The 17998-nt window shown below is 36.9% G+C and overlaps 1 protein-coding gene across 2 annotated transcripts; it reads left to right on the top strand.

The window, feature by feature from the left end:
- Positions 1-670: 670 nt before the first annotated feature.
- On the top strand, positions 671-17071 carry LOC114643497 (P2Y purinoceptor 13-like). Of its 2 annotated transcripts, none has more exons than XM_028792069.2 (2): positions 671-758; positions 15669-17071. In XM_028792069.2, the coding sequence occupies exon 2, from the start codon at positions 15687-15689 to the stop codon at positions 16677-16679; it is 993 nt and encodes a 330-aa protein (XP_028647902.1). In that variant the 5' UTR covers positions 671-758; positions 15669-15686; the 3' UTR covers positions 16680-17071. The 2 variants fall into 2 exon arrangements, with proteins under 2 accessions (XP_028647902.1, XP_028647909.1); XM_028792076.2 differs by lacking the exon at positions 671-758 and adding an exon at positions 14491-14988.
- The last annotated feature ends 927 nt before the right edge of the window (positions 17072-17998 follow it).

The raw sequence follows: 17998 nt of genomic DNA, 5'->3' as shown, positions 1-17998 counted from the left end.
TTCAAGGCCTGACAGACTTTCATTATAGAAGAAATGTGAACTGACATACTGCTAAACTTTGCACACTACTGAGCACCAGCAAAGTTGCAATCATAATTCATAAGTGAATCTACAACCTAGTGTGCAGTTATTTAATGGGAAGTAAAGAAAGGAGCTGTGTTCTAAGTAAAGCAAACAGAATAAAACATTTCCTCACAGACAAAAAGCAGTTCAAAGTTACACTTATTGTAGCTGCTTGGCAGCTTTTGGCAATAAAATTGGTTTATTGCTACTATAATTAATGTGACAGTAAGAGACCATTGTGGCAACCCTCTTCTCCCAGACAACTACCAAAGTAACAAAATGCTAACAGAAGTTAAATTCTTAATTTTCAAAAATAAAGAATGTGATGATCATATTGAGAGCTCAAGAACAAGTATACAAAGGCAAATCAAAAAACCCACTGTCACCCTGGGTCTAACAATACAGGTCTTGAATCCTTGTCTATGTGATGGGGAGCCTCACCCACTTTCCCACCACAACACCTCAACAAATGTTTCCCCTTCTCACTTCCCATAGCTCTCTCTTGCATTGTTCAGATCCTGATCTTTCTTCTTCCTTTCAGTTAAGTGTTCGACAATTCCCTTCTGACTCTGAACTCAAAGAGCTTCGACCCTGAGGCATCTTTAAACCTATTTGATCCAGAGATGTCAAGCCAGAACTTCCTTCAGCAGCTGCCAATTTCCCTGCACTCCTAAGCTTTCACTTGTTTTTCAAAGGTCAGTTTTCCAAGGCAGCTTCCAAGATGCTTTACTATTATGCTAAAGTCTTGTTTCCCCAACCTGAGCTGTCCTCATTCTTTTTAAGAAGATGGTTAGATACCCATGACATGTTCTGGATCTCCTATTCTATGCCTGGGGAGCTTTGCTTCCTTCTCTTTCTGCCTTATGGTGGTGCCCCTATCTGATGTTCTTTTGGGGTACACTACATGCATAAAAGATACCCTATAGGAATACCTGTGCTTCCTCATTGGCACTCCTGCTTGTCGGGGTGTAGCACTGATCTATGTTGTCTTGTTTTAAAGGTTGTTTTTTATTTTCTATTTTGTTTGCGTATGGTCATAGAATGCTACAAGTATTTATCTGTGGTATGTATTTGAATATAACATCGATAAGAATTTGCACAGTGATATTACTTCTGCCTCATAGCTTTAGAGATGGGTTTAAAATGCGGCCTTTTCACTGCAGTCTTTGTTCAGATTGCGTGTTATCTCCATATTCTTTTTTACTTCCTCCAGGTAATCTTCTTTTCCTCTCACATTACAAGGGCTTACTTGTTAAATTGATTAGCTGCACTGAATCTGGCCCTGCATGATGGTGTGTGCATTGAGTATACCCTAATATTAAGTATTTTGAGCATGGAAAATGTGCTATATAAATTAAACATATTATTATTATTTGATAGACTGAACTGATTTCTGCCTTGAGTCTAATTCTGTGAGGACAGGCTCCAATCTACTGTGACAAATAGATTGTTAAGAGAATGAGTTCTTCTTTATTAAATATAGGAATTCTTGAAAGGTCTTACCAGAGTGCATTTCATAGTTTAATAGTGACTTGTGTGGATTGATTACCAGAATGGCTCACTGTAGCCACTGGTTAGGCACTTTGAAACAGAAACCTTTTTTACAATCAGAAGGGAGACAAAAGTTATTAACCCATTCAAAATATTAGAATATTTTTGTAAAGTCATTATCTTTCACTTAGCTTCTTGCATTTTATGTATAATAAAGTATTAAATTCATTTGCCATGTGGTTTGCATACATAACCTAAGGGGTTGCCAGTGTTTCCCTGCAAAGGTCAATTTGTGTCTTTTATTGCGTACCAGATTTATTTAATGTCTCCTTTATTGTTTCCTACATTTGTTGGGTCAGGGTGATGAGTTATCAGGTCTGTAGGGGTATAGTGGCTTTATATTTGAAGTAATCTTTAATTTGAAAATATTAACCACTTATTTAATGAATCTGCTTGTTGTTATCTATTTGTACCTAGACTGCAGATTCAAAATGAACACATTACTTTTGTCTTATGTTTAAGTTATAAGGGTTCCAGTAATTAGAACCTGATCTGGCATATAATGAAAGGCATTTGGAAAGGATGAATGGCAGGGATGCCAAATGAGGATGGAGGGAACACATTTCATGGTATATCCATTCCAGGAAGAAAGTAATAATGGAAATGCAATGAGAAGTGCAGGACAGGAGACAGCTGTTAAGGTCAGTGTCTTGTTGCCTGTCCTCTTTATTATAAATGGGTTGGCAGACATATTGGGATCATATGAGGGATTTTAGGCTCTGGAAAGATGACCGTCAGGATTTTAATAGGACTAGCTCTCAACCAGAAAATTTTGGATTGGAACATAAATGACGCCAGATTTAAATTAGGCCATGGATTATTAGCCTGGCAAGCTTGGAGGTGAGAGGGGAGTGTGAGACATGACCTCATCTGGTAGGAGAAAGGAAGGACAATGGCGTAAGAGAGAGAGGTAAGGAAGATGAGAAGGAAAATATTGTTTGGTTTTTGGAGTGAAAAAGTGGAGCAGTCACCACAGCTGGGGACATTGATTTATACTAGTCAGGCCTAATGGGGGATCAGCTTTTGGTTTTTTTTATTTTAAGTTTTATTTGTTCCTAAAATGTGCATTACAGAAGAAGTTTTTATGATATGACAAACAGACAAACATTTCAGTTCAACAACATTACAAGATTTAAAAAGTCCATTCAGGTAGAAATACAACCGATCCCATATACTTTATCACCAATTATGTTCACCAAGAATAGAGCGCTAATTAGTGATAAAAAGAGTCCCGCTGTACTATGCAGCCTCTCATTAATTACAACAGTAGGAGTTTTATGGAAATACAGACAGAACTCAGCAGCATTTTAGAATAACATTTATTATATCTTGAACACAATAGAAATAAATCTGTTTCTCTTTTTAGGCTCACAATTCACTCAGATAATATCTGGTAGTGTTAGTGTCTGTTTTGATGGTTCTCCTGTACCACTTTGTACCCACGTTAAAAAATGAGCTGTTATTGACAGTTCTTTTTTGTTTGAATCTCATATTATTTATGTACTTCAAGTTTCTTATTATCATCTTTGCATTGTTTCTCGATTATTTTCCTTCTTATCTTTTACTTCACTGAAATATTGATTCTTGCATTGATTACCTCAAGATTAGATCATTTCAATGCCCTTTTTATTTAGTTTTTAGTTGGTTTAGAATGCAGCAGCCCATTTACTTAGTTATACTAAAATCTATGATCACATTTCTGCTCTTTTTTACAGATTTCATTGGCTAAAAGGTTAAGTATTGTTACTTACATACAAAGCCCTCCATAACTAGGCCATGCTCTATTTGATGGGTTTTCTTAGAAATTATATATCTGTTTCTGAAAAACTCGACTTGATGTTATTTTGCAGAAGTTAGGTGGATAGCGTTGGTAAGCTTTGTTGGACTGAATGGCCTGTTTTCTTCAAAATGTTTCTAAAGTTGTAATGTTTTTGCTTACTCTGTTCCTCTGATTCTGGCTTTCTTATTGTATGTTCTTTCTGACTCTCCACAATGGAAAGACAAGCTTTTAGCTATGCTGCAACCAAGCTTTGGAATTAATGTACTGTATTAGGTCTTCAGACTGTGTTATCCATATTACTAACCGAGAATGCTAAACCGGATGATGGACGCAGGCACATCCGGCAATGGGCCGTAGCTGCAAAAAGACGTACTGCGCAGGCGCAAAAAGAGTCCGCGAGAGTCGGCTGAGGAGCCGAGAAAGGCGGACAAAAGAGGGCGAGAGAGGCGGATGAGGGGCCGCGAGAGGCGGACAAGACCACAGAAAAAAGGAGTGAGCACAGGAAAAATGGAGAAATGAGGCGCAAAGAGCACCGAAAAAAGGAAAAGGCACATAAAAAAGTATTCAAACGCAAGCAAAGCACGAAACACATTGCACACGAAACTAGACCCAAAAAAAAAAAAAAAGAGGCTCGCGCACAACAGCAAGGCACCCCCCCCCCCCCCCCCTACAGGCACCGGACGGGACACACACCAAGAGGGGGATTCAACAAGCCCATGGAACACAAAAAAAAGAACACAAAACCACCCCACAGACCCTACAAGCAAGGGACGGGACACACACAAAGAGGGGGATTCAAACAAGACACAGGAACACAAAAAGAAAGAAGACGCTCGCGCGACAACAATCCTCAACCCCCCCCCCCCCCCCCCCCCCCCCACACACATCCATAAGAAGTGACACCCAAAGCCACATATTCTAAAGTGAACATCAACACCTTCACACTAGACAGCATAGGTGTCAGCATTGGTGGATCTCCTTACAATAAAGCACTATTAACCGTTCAACTGCAGAAAAGGAAACATATTAACAGTGACTGCGATCCTCCTTATTACTTATCCATATTTCGCATGCTGAGAAAAAAACAAGTCATGAATACACGGTCACGGGTACAAAACGAAAAGGAAATGATAACAGGAACAAACACACGAACACGAAAGAAACAACAAAATAGATGGCTATGCAGCATAGGTGGATCTCATTACAATAAGGCACTATTAACCGTTCAACCGCAGAAAAGGCTCCATATTAACAGTGAGTGCAATACTCCTTATTACTTATCCATATTTCTAAATGAAAAAATGTCTCGACTCCAAAAACGCAAAGCTCAACTAAAGCTTCTAACTAACGATGTACCTAAAAGTAAAAACTTTATGAACTGCATTAGATCCTACAATAGTTCATTTGCTTTTGCATACACCGGAGTAAATATCAGGCCACCAAAAGGCAATGGCCCATACTGCTTTCGCATATGTGCACAGATACTGCATCGCATTGGAACAGTGCACCCTGAAACAAATCAACAACGCAAATATGCACAAATCTACATCCTAGATCCACATTACGCAAACTATCAATCAAAGTGCTGCATCGCAACAGGCACGGATTCAAAACGAAACACCTCCCGTCTCAGACATACGTTAATGGCAGCGAAGGCTACAACGGGCTTCTCACACAGCACAGGCAAATCGATTACAGCTCCAAAACAACACGTCCCAAATACTGGACATACAACGACGCGCCTCTCAAACGGCACAAGGAAAACATACACCAGGAAAATTCATTCGGATTAATGAATGTCATTTGCAATCATTGTCATTCAGTTCACTTCCCTGAAGAAACAAGTGGCAATACAAGTAATACATTTACACGTTGTTGTCAAAAGGGTCAAATTACACTGCCTTCTTTACATTCATATACTGAATATCTACAGAAGCTTATAACTGACGATGTACCTGAAAGTGAAATCTTTATCAACTACATTAGATCCTACAAATCGGTATCCACTATGAACATTAACGGTGGCACTGCACGTGACATCCGTCTTGAAAAAATGTTGTTTATTGATGAATGTTCAATGGCATTAAGTCACTTACTCAACACCATTCATAAACTTCTACAAACGTTTATGAATAATAATATTCAATTTGGAGGAAAGGTACTTTTATGAGGAGGAGATTTTAGACAGTGATTAGCTATTCTTCCAGATGCCATGCACTCAGCTATTGTTCAGTGCACCTTAAAATACGCAGACAATTGGCATTGCTTTCAAAAGATACAGTTAGTAAAAAAGATACGATGTCCAGAACCAGATCATAACAATTGCTTATTACAACTGAGAGATGGTACACTCACCAATACAGATAGACTTCAACCACATATTATTACAATTACTCAAGCCTTTATCTGCGACGACTTAGTTACAGAAACATTTGGAACAGCAATCTCATTAGACCAAATGCCCATTTTAACACAACGCACTATATTATGTCCAAAAAATATTAATGTGGAAAACATTAATACCCAAGTCATTCCATTACTTCCTGGAGAGACACAACTCTTTCTAAGCTCTGACAAACTTGACTCTGATCACAACAATAACCATCTTAAATGACCTTACAAGTTCTGAGCTGGAATTACCTTTTACACTTAAACGGCGTGTACAAAGAAATTTTCAAATAAACCTTTACACTGTGCCACACACTTTATTGTTTGCTTTCTATTTGCATCATCTACACCGTCACACTATTCTATATCTCATTCATACATCACGCTCTTTGTCATTCCCAACACCAGGGGTTGGCGAGCGAAGCGAGCAGGGGGCGGAGCCCCCTAGTACTCTATAAGAATGAACATAAAACTTTTATTTTTAACCTTGCTTTTTCTGTGTTCGACTTTTCTGTTATTTCTGTGGTTTTTCCTCAGCCATTTTGTGTTAATTAGAGTTTTACAGTATATGCGGTGTGTTGTTTCATGATTTAACATGTAACTTTAAGTGTTTTGAAAGGCATATTAAATTTTGGCATTTTTTGGTATTTAGTACACTTTATTAATCCCCAAGAGGAAATTGTCTTTTCGAGTGACCTTTGGATAAAATATATAAATAATAATGATCTCCTCTTATTAGACCTCCCCGTTCAAATCAATATAGTAGAATGTCCAGGAGCTGAACAGCCAGTTGGCCAAGGTCTCCAGACTGTGTCTGTGTTTGACTTTAACTTTGTGTTGTAACAGTCTGTGGACTCCCCAGAATTTTATTCTCTCCAGGGATGCTGCTACCTGACATTTTTGTTTTCACTTCTGCATTGTGAATAAGCCACATTGGAATGACAAGATGTATACAAATATATTGTTAGGATCCTTTCATGTCAACCAATGTGACATTGTTTTGTTTTACTCTGTGTTTAAAATCATCTGTAAATTTAGGTATTTGTTTTATGTAATTTGTCAGTTTAATCATGTTTTCCAAATTTGTTACATCGCTCTGAACTTACATGTAGTGAAGAGTGCCATACAAAAATAAATTGAATTAAATTAAATATGAAACACTTCCCATTTTTTGCATGTCCCTCTTTGACTTCTGTTTCAAGCTTGCTATCCGGAAGTTGTCAGTTTCAAATTTAGCTGTCTCAGAGAGTACTCTGTGTGATGAAGTTTATTGAACTTGGACTTTCTTAAAAAAAAACAAAAACTTAAAACTCTGACTTACATTTCAATGTTATAAAAAGTCATCAATACCTGTCACACCTTAGAAGCACAACATAAATAATCATTAATCATTGATTGGGTTTAACAGAACATTCACACAAAAATTTAGGAGAAACATCCCCTTCTTTTCTGTGAAACAATTACAGTTTCGAGTTTATTTATAGGGGAACTGATTTGACTTCATGAAGTACTGATTTCAAGTTCCCATGCTGCTGTGAAACAGTTGTTTCACACCACATTGATGTGATTTTTCTGTACATCACACTAGGATGGTGTAACAATGTATATGGAAGAACATTGATGCCTAGAAGTCTGCAGATAATGAAATGTGTGTTTAACTGTGTATTGTATTTGCAATTATTTTTTCCAACAATAACATCTTAAATACCTCAAGACCCTACATTGGTTTAAACAGGCTTAAAAATGTTACAGCATTTTATATTATTTTATATATCTAATATATTTTGTAGTATTCATTTTTACTTCCTTCTCCACTAATAAAGAAAAAGGGAAGAAAGAATAGAGAAAAAATGCACAAGAAATCAAAAATTCTAAGATGCTTAGAAAGTGGTTAATTAAGATTTATCATTGTTTTACAAAGTAGTAGAAGACTACAGCATTCCAAATGCTGAAAAAGTAATGTTGTGACTTGCTACTCGATGAACAAATATAAACATTTCTAAAGTCAATTAATAGAAGATATTGTTTTGCCCTTAGACTGTCGAGGGTGCTAATGAATTGTAATTCTTAAGCAACTCAATAAGTAGGTAAGACGTTTAGTCTCACTTTACATCAGACTGGGGGTAAGTGGAAATAAAATGGACTGTTGACTTCTTCACTGGCTACTCTGACATGTAATTTGGGTCTTCTACAGTGGTGTTTCATCCCATATGCCTGCATGTACATGCCAATGGGGTCAAAGGAAATCCAAAAGCCACACTTTTCCACAGCTACTTGAGCCAACCCACATCTGAGGCCATCTGAGTCACGCGGCCAGGCTGAGGGGCTTTATCAGCAGGGACACGTGGTCAAAGTGCTTTCATCAGTGCTGTGTCTGCACACTTCATCCACCATGTCAGAGCTACTTAATATTGTCGGTTTCTCCAAGTATAACTGCTCTTTCTGACATGTGCTTGGACTTCCGAGCAATGTGTCCTTCTCAGGTGTGTACCTTTGGGGACTGTAATATTATTTTACCCTTGTACTATAGTCAATGCTTTGGAATTATCCAATTGAGCAGACTTTGAAAGAACATGTGTCTTAGGGAAAGTGAAGATATTTCTCACAGGTAGGTCTGCTCCAGTGTAGATGCTATGCAGTGGATGGGTAGATAGTGTGGTGGATTGCCGGCTTCCTATTCTGGCCCTCACCCCCAGGCCGCCAGGAGGAGCTCTCCCAACAGCATGGATGTGCCCCGAGTTACCCTGGGGACCACTGGGAGTCGCTGTTGGGAGGCCTGTGGACTCCTATATGCCCTATAACCCAGAAGTGCGTCATAATCCCAGGACAGGAAGAAATGACGTGCTTCCGGGGTGAAGATAAAGACTGTTTACCCTGACCCGGAAGGAATAAGGAACTGTGGACTGTTGGGCAGGAACACCTCCGGGTCAGGGTGTATAAAAGGACTATGGGAAAGCCCAGACACTGAGCTGAGCTGAGCTGGGAGGTAGGGTGGCGAGGAGGAAAGAGTATTTTTGTGAATTGATTTATATGAGTAGTGTGGAGTGGAGGGTGCTTGGTGCACTGTACTGTTGTACAATAAAGAAGAATTGTACTATTACCTGGTGTTTGGAGTGGTACCTGAGGGTTCAAAAGGTGGACAAAAGCCTTAACTGCTACAATAGATAGATAGATAGATAGATAGATAGATAGATAGATAGATAGATAGATAGATAGATAGATAGATAGATAGATAGATAGATAGATAGATAGATAGATAGATAGATAGATAGATAGATAGATAGATAGATAGATAGATAGATAGATAGATAGATCGTACTTCATTATTTGTTTCAAGGGAGAACTTTAGGCTTTTAGAGAAGCTCAAAAAATAAAAAAACAACAACAACTTCTGTAAAATGCATAACTGAAATACTAAAACAAGAAACTTTCTGACTTGGGTAAAAATAAGAGAGCAGTCACAGTGAATCATTACTAAGACATAACTATAGATATGAAGGATGCCCAGTAGCATTCCTTGGCACACTTCTGCTGAACAATTTGTTGATTTAAAATACTTAAAGATATTGTGTCAGAAAGAAGATGTGCAGCATTGTTCATAATGGCTATTATTTTTGTCTTCATTCTTTCTTACACTACTGATCTCCAGTGAATCGAGAGTTCATTCCATAACTGGGCCTGAGTATATATTCAACTTATTGAATTCCACTTATAGTCTGAAAATCTAAATATCAGATTCTCTACCAAGGTCTGTCTCAGGTTATCTAAAGATATACTGTATGTACTGTATTATTATGAAAGAAAAAGTAGTAATTTTTAGTAAAACACTTGACTTGCAATAATCAACATAGTAATTATATGATTTTGTTAGAAACAAAATTGTTCAAAAGCTAAAAATGTATTATTTATATACAAGTCTCTAAAGTAATTTTTGCCATGCGTATGTCATATATTGAATACTGTATATTATTTTTATTATGATTATTTTGTATTGTAGGAGTGTAACTGACAGAAACATTTCCATTTTCAATTATTGCCTGAACTGATACCAGATTCTCGGTGACTGCTGAACCACAAGGTTTTTATAGTTCACAGAGCATATTGAAACTTCAAATAGGAAGAAGCTATCTATCTTTTTCCATGCATGTATGGCTTCAGTACTATAGATTTTAACAGTGGATGGTCACATTCATATACCAAGTTAAGTAAAATCAGCTTTTCCTTTGTCTGTGAAGAAGTCATGTAAAGATGGCATCACCTTGCACAGCTACAGGGAACGGAATTCCACATCTATTCACTCACTGTATGGAGTTTACATGTTGTATTCATGCCACCATCGATATTTGTGTTTCTTACCACAATCCAGAGACATGCACATTGAGATGCATTAAATCAGCAGAGAGTGAGTGAGTGTCTGAGAGACCCCTGTGATGGAACAGTATCCTATTTTGCTGGTTCCTGCCTTGCGACTGTAATGGCATAAGCAAATCTAGTCTAAATATACTAAACTAAAAGTAGCAGGCAGACTATGCCACAGCTTTGGGGACCTATAACTAAAAGTTCATCCTCACTGTGTTATTTTATTAATCCTTGGAATCATAAGCAGACCGGCATCTTGAGATCTTAATGTGCATTCTGGTTTTTTAAGTAATGATAAGTTCAGATAGGTTAGCTGGACCCTGGCCATTTAAACCTTTACATATTAAAAGTAGGATTTTGAAATCTGCTCTGAACTTAGCCAGGAGCCAGTGTAAGAATTTGAGAACTAGAGTTATGTGTTTGTATTTTCTTGTTCTTGTAATAATTCTTGAAGCAGCATTTTGGATTAACTGGAAGCTGTATAAAGAACAATTTGAACATCCAGTGAAGTCAAAGTCAAAGTGAACTTTATTGTCATCTCAACCATATACAAGTATACAGATAGACAAAATTGCGAAGCTCAGGGTCCACAGTGTAACAACATGAAGTGCAAATAATAAATTAAAAATAGAATTAAAATTTAAATTTAAAATTAAAACACAAACAAGACAAGACATTGTGCAAAGACAAGACAAAGAAGTAGCAGCAATATTGACATGTAGTTAGTAATATGAACATTGATGCAATGTATGGTATTTGCAATCTAGATACATAAATATAGTCAATAGATATGTAATATAATAAATAAATAATAAATATAGATAATACAGAAATTATCAGTGTATGATAATAGTTGTTTAAGACATGTGTAATCAATAACAGGTCAGAATGTTTCACAGCAGAAGGATATCAAGAGTTTCAAAATACTTTAAGGTCAGTATGAGATTTTCAGCTCTTTTCTACATGCACACTCGTGGCTCACATGTATAAAAGTTCTGTTTTTAGAGGTGGTTGAGGCAATGTGGAAGATCCCAGGTGGCAGCATGGTGTTAAGGAGTCTGACAGCTTGGCGGTAAAAACTATCCTGCAGCCTGATAGATCTGGCTTTGATGCTGCAGTATCTTCTCTTGGATGGCAGAAGTGAGAAAAATCCATGTGAGGGGTGTAAGGGGTCCAGCACAATGCTGCAGGCCTTGCGGACAATGCGTTTGTAAAATATGTCCTGTAGTGAAGGGAGAGGCACCCCAATAATGTTCTCTGCTGTCTTCATTATCCTTTGCAGACGCTTGCAGTCGGATATGTTGCAGTTGCCATACCTGACTCTCAATGGTGCCTCTGTAGAACATGGTGAGGATGGAAGGGGGAAGACTTGCTCACTTCAGTCGTCTCAGAAAGTGTAGTCTCTGCTGGGCTTTCTTGATTAGTGATGAGGTGTTATGCGTCCACATAAGTTCCTCAGTTATGTGCACACCGAGGAACTTGGTAGTTCTAACAGTCTCCACATCTAAACCGTTGATGCTGAGTGGGATGTGGGCAGGATTTGATTTTCTGAAGTCCACGATTATCTCTTTTGTCTTGTCGACATTGAGAGATAGATTGTTGCCTTCACACCATGTAGACAGCCGTTCCACCTCATCTCTGTATGCTGTTTCATCATCCCTGCTTATCAGTCCCAGCGCCGTCGTATCATCTGCAAACTTGATGATGTGGTTGGTGTTGTGCATGGCTGTGCAGTTGTGAGTCAGCAGGGTGAAGAGCAGTGGACTAAGCATGCAGCCCTGCGGCGCTCCAGTGCTCAGTGTGATGTTGCTGGAAGTGTTGCAGTCCATCCGAACTGACTGGGGCCTCTCTGTCAAGAAGAAGGATCCAATTGCAGAGGGTGGTGTTCAGGCCCAACCTGCTCAGTTACAACCAGCTTTTGAGGGATGATTGTGTTGAAGGCAGAGCTAAAGTCTATGAATAGCATCCTGACATATATGTCTTTTTTATCTAGATGTGTCAGGGAGAGTTGAAGGGCAGAGCATATGGCATCCTCAGTTGACCTGTTTGAGTGGAATGCAAACTGAAGAGGGTCAAGGGAGGCAGGGAGATTAGTCTTTATGTGTGACATGACTAACCTTTCGAAGCACTTCATGATGACTGGCGTGAGTTCAACTGGCCAGTAGTCATTCAAGCATGTCATTGATGATTTGTTCGGCACTGGTATGATGGTGGTCGACTTGAAGCATGCTGGGACTGACGACTGGCTCAGTGATGTGTTGAAGATGTCTGTGAGGACACCAGCCAGTTGACTGGCACATTCTTTGAGCACATGACCAGGTATGTTGTCAGGTCCTGCAGCCTTGCGTGGATTGACTCTGGATAGAGTCCTCTTCACGTCAGTTATGGACAGAAAGAGTACCTGGTTAGTGGAGGGAGGTGTTGCTTTTCTCGCTGCATTGCTGTAGTCAATCCTACTAGAAATAAATGAATAAATTAATTTCTTAGAATCCCACATATTTAGAAAACATCTTAATTTCTCAACATTTTTAAGATGGAAGAAACATGATTTACACAGCTTTGTAATGTGTGCTTTAAATGACATGGTAGAGTCAAAGATAACACAGAGATTGCGGACTGATTCAGTATAACTAATGGTGATTCCAACTGAGTTTCAATGATGACAAAATATTGATGCAAACAGCATGGTCAATGGTGTCAAATGCTGTTCTTAAGTCTAACAAAATAATTACAATGGAGTTTCCTTCATCAGGGGATATTAGAATGTCATTTATAACATGTGTTAGTGCCATTTCTGTACTATGAATTTGTGATGTGTAGGTGAGGCTGAAGCTGACCGGTGACTACTTTTTCAAGTATTTTAGTGAGAAAGAGTAAATTGGATATGTGGCTATAATTATTATGTATATGTGGGTCTAGGTCAGACTTTGTAAGTAATATTTTGATGACAGACACTTTTTGTGCATCAGGTACTGCGTCATGCAATAATGAACTATTAATAATGTTAAGAATAGGTGCTGCATGAACATTCATTGTGCTTTTTACTAGTTTTGTTGGTACTAGATCTGGGGAACAAATAGTTGGTTTCATTTTAGAAATTAAAGTCAAGACTTCCTGTTCTGTTACAGGACTAAAATTTATAAAGTGTAGAATTCAAGATAAGAAAAGTACTATAATGCATTGCTTCTGTAAGAGCCAGTCTTAGAAAGTTAATTTTTGATGTTAAATTCATTTAAGTGTTTGCTTAATTTCGATAGAATTCCAGTTTCTTACAGCTACCTAGAACATGATATAGCCTTATACCCTCGTGTAAGTTAACATGAGATAGAACTTTCTTAGCTCTATCTGTTGAGCAGAGTGTTAATTAAGCCAATTAGGAAACAGCCTCACTACTAGCATGGGGTGGATATTAGATATGTCTGCAAAAAGAGGATAGCACACAGTGTTCTGACCGTGCTTAGTGTGATTAACTTGCTTAACGTGACACAAGTACGACTGTATGACCAAACTTAAAGAAATGAAACAAGATACATGAGCCTTAGACTGTACTTTTCTTCAACAAGAACATTTCTTTATTTGATACTAGTTTTTTCTCTATTTTTTTATGAACTGTTTTGCCTGGAATTTTACTAAAACATTTAAAACAATGATATTTGGTTTGTGGAATTATTTGAACACGTGTTACACTATTCCTGAATCATCCTATGAAGCAAACTAGAAGCTGCAGAACTTTGGTAATTTTAGATAAACACAGCCACAGCTTCCTTTAATTAAACCAATTAGTATTTCTTAATAATGAGTACTAAGTGTTTAACTGCATGACTCCTACTCAAACAAGCTTGTCAGTTTTTAGTTAGTATTTTAATAAATGTATGCTATGTCATTTTCATACTTTTTGAAAACTGTGTTTATAGTTTACGCTGCAAAGAGGAGGAAAGGAGGCATCATTAAGTAGTGATTAGCAGTGTTACCTCTCAGCTCCAAAGACCTTGGATCAGCTGTTAGCCTCACTCATATCTGGGAAGACTTTACATGTTCTTCTCAAGGGTTTTCACTGAGTAGTTTGGTTACCTCAACACCCCCATTTCTGCCTGTGATCCTCCCAAAGGTGCTGTGGATCCCTCAAGTGACATCAGTGTGAAGATATGATCAAAATCTTTATATAGATGTATTGTTTTTCAAATCCATCTATCTATCCATCTAGTTTATGAACTCAAATTTAGGGCAAAAGTGAGCCAAAGCCAGCTATTCTCAATTTGGAATCACCAGTCATCAAACTGGTATGTTTTGGAAAGGTGGAGAAACCAGAGTACATGGGGACAAACTATTTGAACATAGAAATGACATGCACATACTGAGCTGGGTCTGAATTTTTAGCTAGGCAGCAGCACTAACTACTGATCCTCCATACAGCTTTGCTATCCCCTTTATTTTTAATTGGAGTTTAGCCATATCCTCTGGACATGCATAAAGAAACCCTGGTCAAAGGTGTTTGCAACATCTCAAAAATGTCTCTGGTGTTGTAACCTACATTTTGAAACAGTTAAATAGGTGTCAGAGACTGAAAACAAAACACTAGTTTGTAATTTACATAGCCAGCAGTGCCTTTAACCAGTGCTTTACATGGAAGATATTTATAACTTGCAAAACTTTGCCCATTGGTAGAATATGAATGCTGTTCAAATCTATTATGCACTCATAGGTATATAGATGTCAGTGTACTTCATGAGTTACCTTGAAGATGACACAAATGGAAATGCTCAAAGGAATTTGTTTAGTTTTTTATAATTGCTGATGTTGAAGCAATTTACTATCTTTTATAGATTGTCACATTTTGAATCAACTTGGTAAGATTCAATTATCTTAATTATATCCTTGTAACTGCATTTGAAAAGTGTAACTATATTTAACTTTATCATATAGCACCTTTCACTATCTATCTATCTATCTATCTATCTATCTATCTATCTATCTATCTATCTATCTATCTATCTATCTATCTATCTATCTATCTATCTATCTATCTATCTATCTATCTATCTATCTAAGTTTCTGTATTATGTAGTGCCTTTCAATCTATCAATCTTTTGCACACACATTTGAGGTGTTGCCTTTAATTAATCACCTTTTACTTAACTCATTCTAAGACAACTTTAATACATTATGGCATTGCTACACCTTGGCCAGTTCTGAGATCCATTAAGGACGTACTACATAAAAATTTTTTACAAACAGATTATAAGGATATCATTTGTTATTTTTACATTTATTTTCATGCTTTTGGTTTGAGTCTAATCATGAAATGTGACATGTGAGAGAACTATCAAACACAATATAATAAAATTCCAATAAGTATTTTTAATGGAGAGCAATATTTACATCAACTAGTTAAAAAAACAGTTATTGATTTGTCAGGTTATTATTTGTAATATTTTCCGCATTCCTGCTAATCCTGATGGTTAATTTGTAATGGCAAGACATGAGCTAATTTATCTTAATAAAATCATCTTTCTTTTTTTTCTTTCAGTTTTAGCCTTTCATTAAAATGACATCAATTCCTCCTCCAAAGAATTGTTCCGTGGACTCCAGCAGCACTAATGTGATTTTAACAGGCTTGAATGCTTTTGTTTTTGGCTTGGCTGCAATTGTATATATTGTGACAGTGTGTGTGTCTGTCCGTATCAAAAGCTCATCAACTTTTGTGGTGTACCTCAAGAACCTAATTGTTGCAGATATTTTAAGGATTGTCACCTTTATAGTTCAAGTGATTCAACCTTCAATACCTCTAAATATCACTATACGTGTGTTCCAGTGCCGCTACTCTGATGTCATCTTTTATTTCGCCATGTACATGAGTATTATTTTACTTGGATTTATAGGTTTTGATAGGTTCCTGAAGATTGTGAAGCCTTTAAAAACAAATGTAATGAAGAACAAAGTCTTTGGAATTACTGTCTCTGCTTTGGCTTGGATTTTTATGTTTTTTCTGAACGCATTGCCAAATATTATACTGACAAACAAGACTCTACCACAATCAAAGAATTTTTTGTGTACAGAGCTTAAGAACGAGTTAGGATTAAAATGGCACAACTATGTCAACTGTGTCAGTTTTGCCATATTTTTCGTTGTCTTTGTTTGCCTTGTAATCTTTTATGTATTTATAAGTAAGAAGGTGTTGCAGGCTTTTAAAAATGCAAAGCGTCAAGGAAACACACCAAATGAGATCAATACAAGAGTATTTATAATAATAATTGTATTTTTCATTTGCTTTACTCCCTACCATTGTGTGCGAATACCTTTCTTACTGCAAGAGAATTGCTTATTAAGCTTTAATTCATCCAGTAACAGTCTGCAGAATGTTAAAAATATTACTTTAACACTAACTATGGTGAATGTATGCATGAATCCACTAATCTATGTATTTTTATGCAAAAAATATAAAAATAAATTGCTGGAATTTTTGAGAGTGAAAAAGGAGAGCTTGCCTGGAAAACGTGATAACCCATCAGGCATGAATAGATGTGAAAAAGAGACTTAATAGATAATAGTTTCAATTTAATTTTAAGAGTATACATATCAACAAAAGTTTTCTCCTAGTACACCAATTAATCTTAGGTTCTCTATTACAATTACTAATGAAAGCATTTAAAATGTTATGAAGGTTGTACAAAACTTGTTAAATTGTTTTGTAATGTAATTATGTATTCTTACATACCTAAACAAAGGTTTGGTTTTCAATTTTTATGTTATTTTTTTTTGCTATTGTAACTATTTGTATTTGACATAATTGTCACCTTAGCTTTGATCCACTTATTGTATTTGATTTTTTATAATAATGTTCCTTTACTAAATGAAAATTTTTTTTGTCTTGCACACTGCCTTTTCTCTGTGTATTTTGTATATTCTCCACATATTGTAGTATTGTGACACATACAGAATACAGTGAAGTTTCAAGTCTGACCAAGCAAAAATGTGTTAGAATTCATAACGTTGTGGAATTTAATAGAAAACACAATCAACTTACCTGATGTACCCTTTACTCCTGTTTCTATGTTCTCATTACCTCAAAGTTTGTCCAGAAAGCCATGAGAAAAATTCTATGTCGGTTTTTCTTTGGCTACTTTGGTTTTCACCCCAAATCCATATAAGTTGGGATAACTAGAGACCTTAAATTGACCCCTCTGGTGCCCTGTGGTGGACTGGCACCTTACTAGGGCTGGCTCTTGAATTACATTCAGTTCTCCTATAATCCTAAACTGAATTAAGTGAGCCTGAAATAGACTGTTATTTTTGTTGCGTGTGCAAAAATAGTGCATTTATTAATTGGTTCAAAGAACAAAGTAAAATGTTATGGTAGACAGCTTAACAGCTTTGACCAGGAGTTGGCGCTGTTCAAAAATGCCTTCTCTTCTCCTCACTTTGCAGAACACAAGATTGACTGCCACTCCATAGGTGGCATCACTTCCATGTCCGTCCGACTGAACTGGCCGTCTTGTTTTAATTTCCTTTCCAGATCTCCAGTTTAAAAAGACTGCTCTGCATTTACTGCATATTTTCTTTTGCTTCTGCAACTCCAATTATATGGAGTGCCCCAACTCTTTATCTTTTTTTGTTTCCAGTTTTACAATGTATAAAACTAAATGGAATCAAGTTAAGATTTGATGAGGATGATTTGCACTGTTTATTCAGTAAAATTAGAAAACTAATTTGACTTTTCATAAATAAAGAATGCTCTGTCTCATTCAACCAGGCTTTGCGCCTGATACTACCCAAACATTTTCAAATTCAATATTTTGACCGCTAATACCCCTCAGCTTAGATACTCATCTGGTCATAGCACTAAAATGAAGAAATCAT

The sequence above is a fragment of the Erpetoichthys calabaricus genome, chromosome 2 (genome assembly GCF_900747795.2).
Source record: "Erpetoichthys calabaricus chromosome 2, fErpCal1.3, whole genome shotgun sequence".
In the NCBI taxonomy this organism is placed as follows: domain Eukaryota; kingdom Metazoa; phylum Chordata; class Cladistia; order Polypteriformes; family Polypteridae; genus Erpetoichthys; species Erpetoichthys calabaricus.
This window is presented reverse-complemented; position numbering and strand designations above follow the sequence as displayed.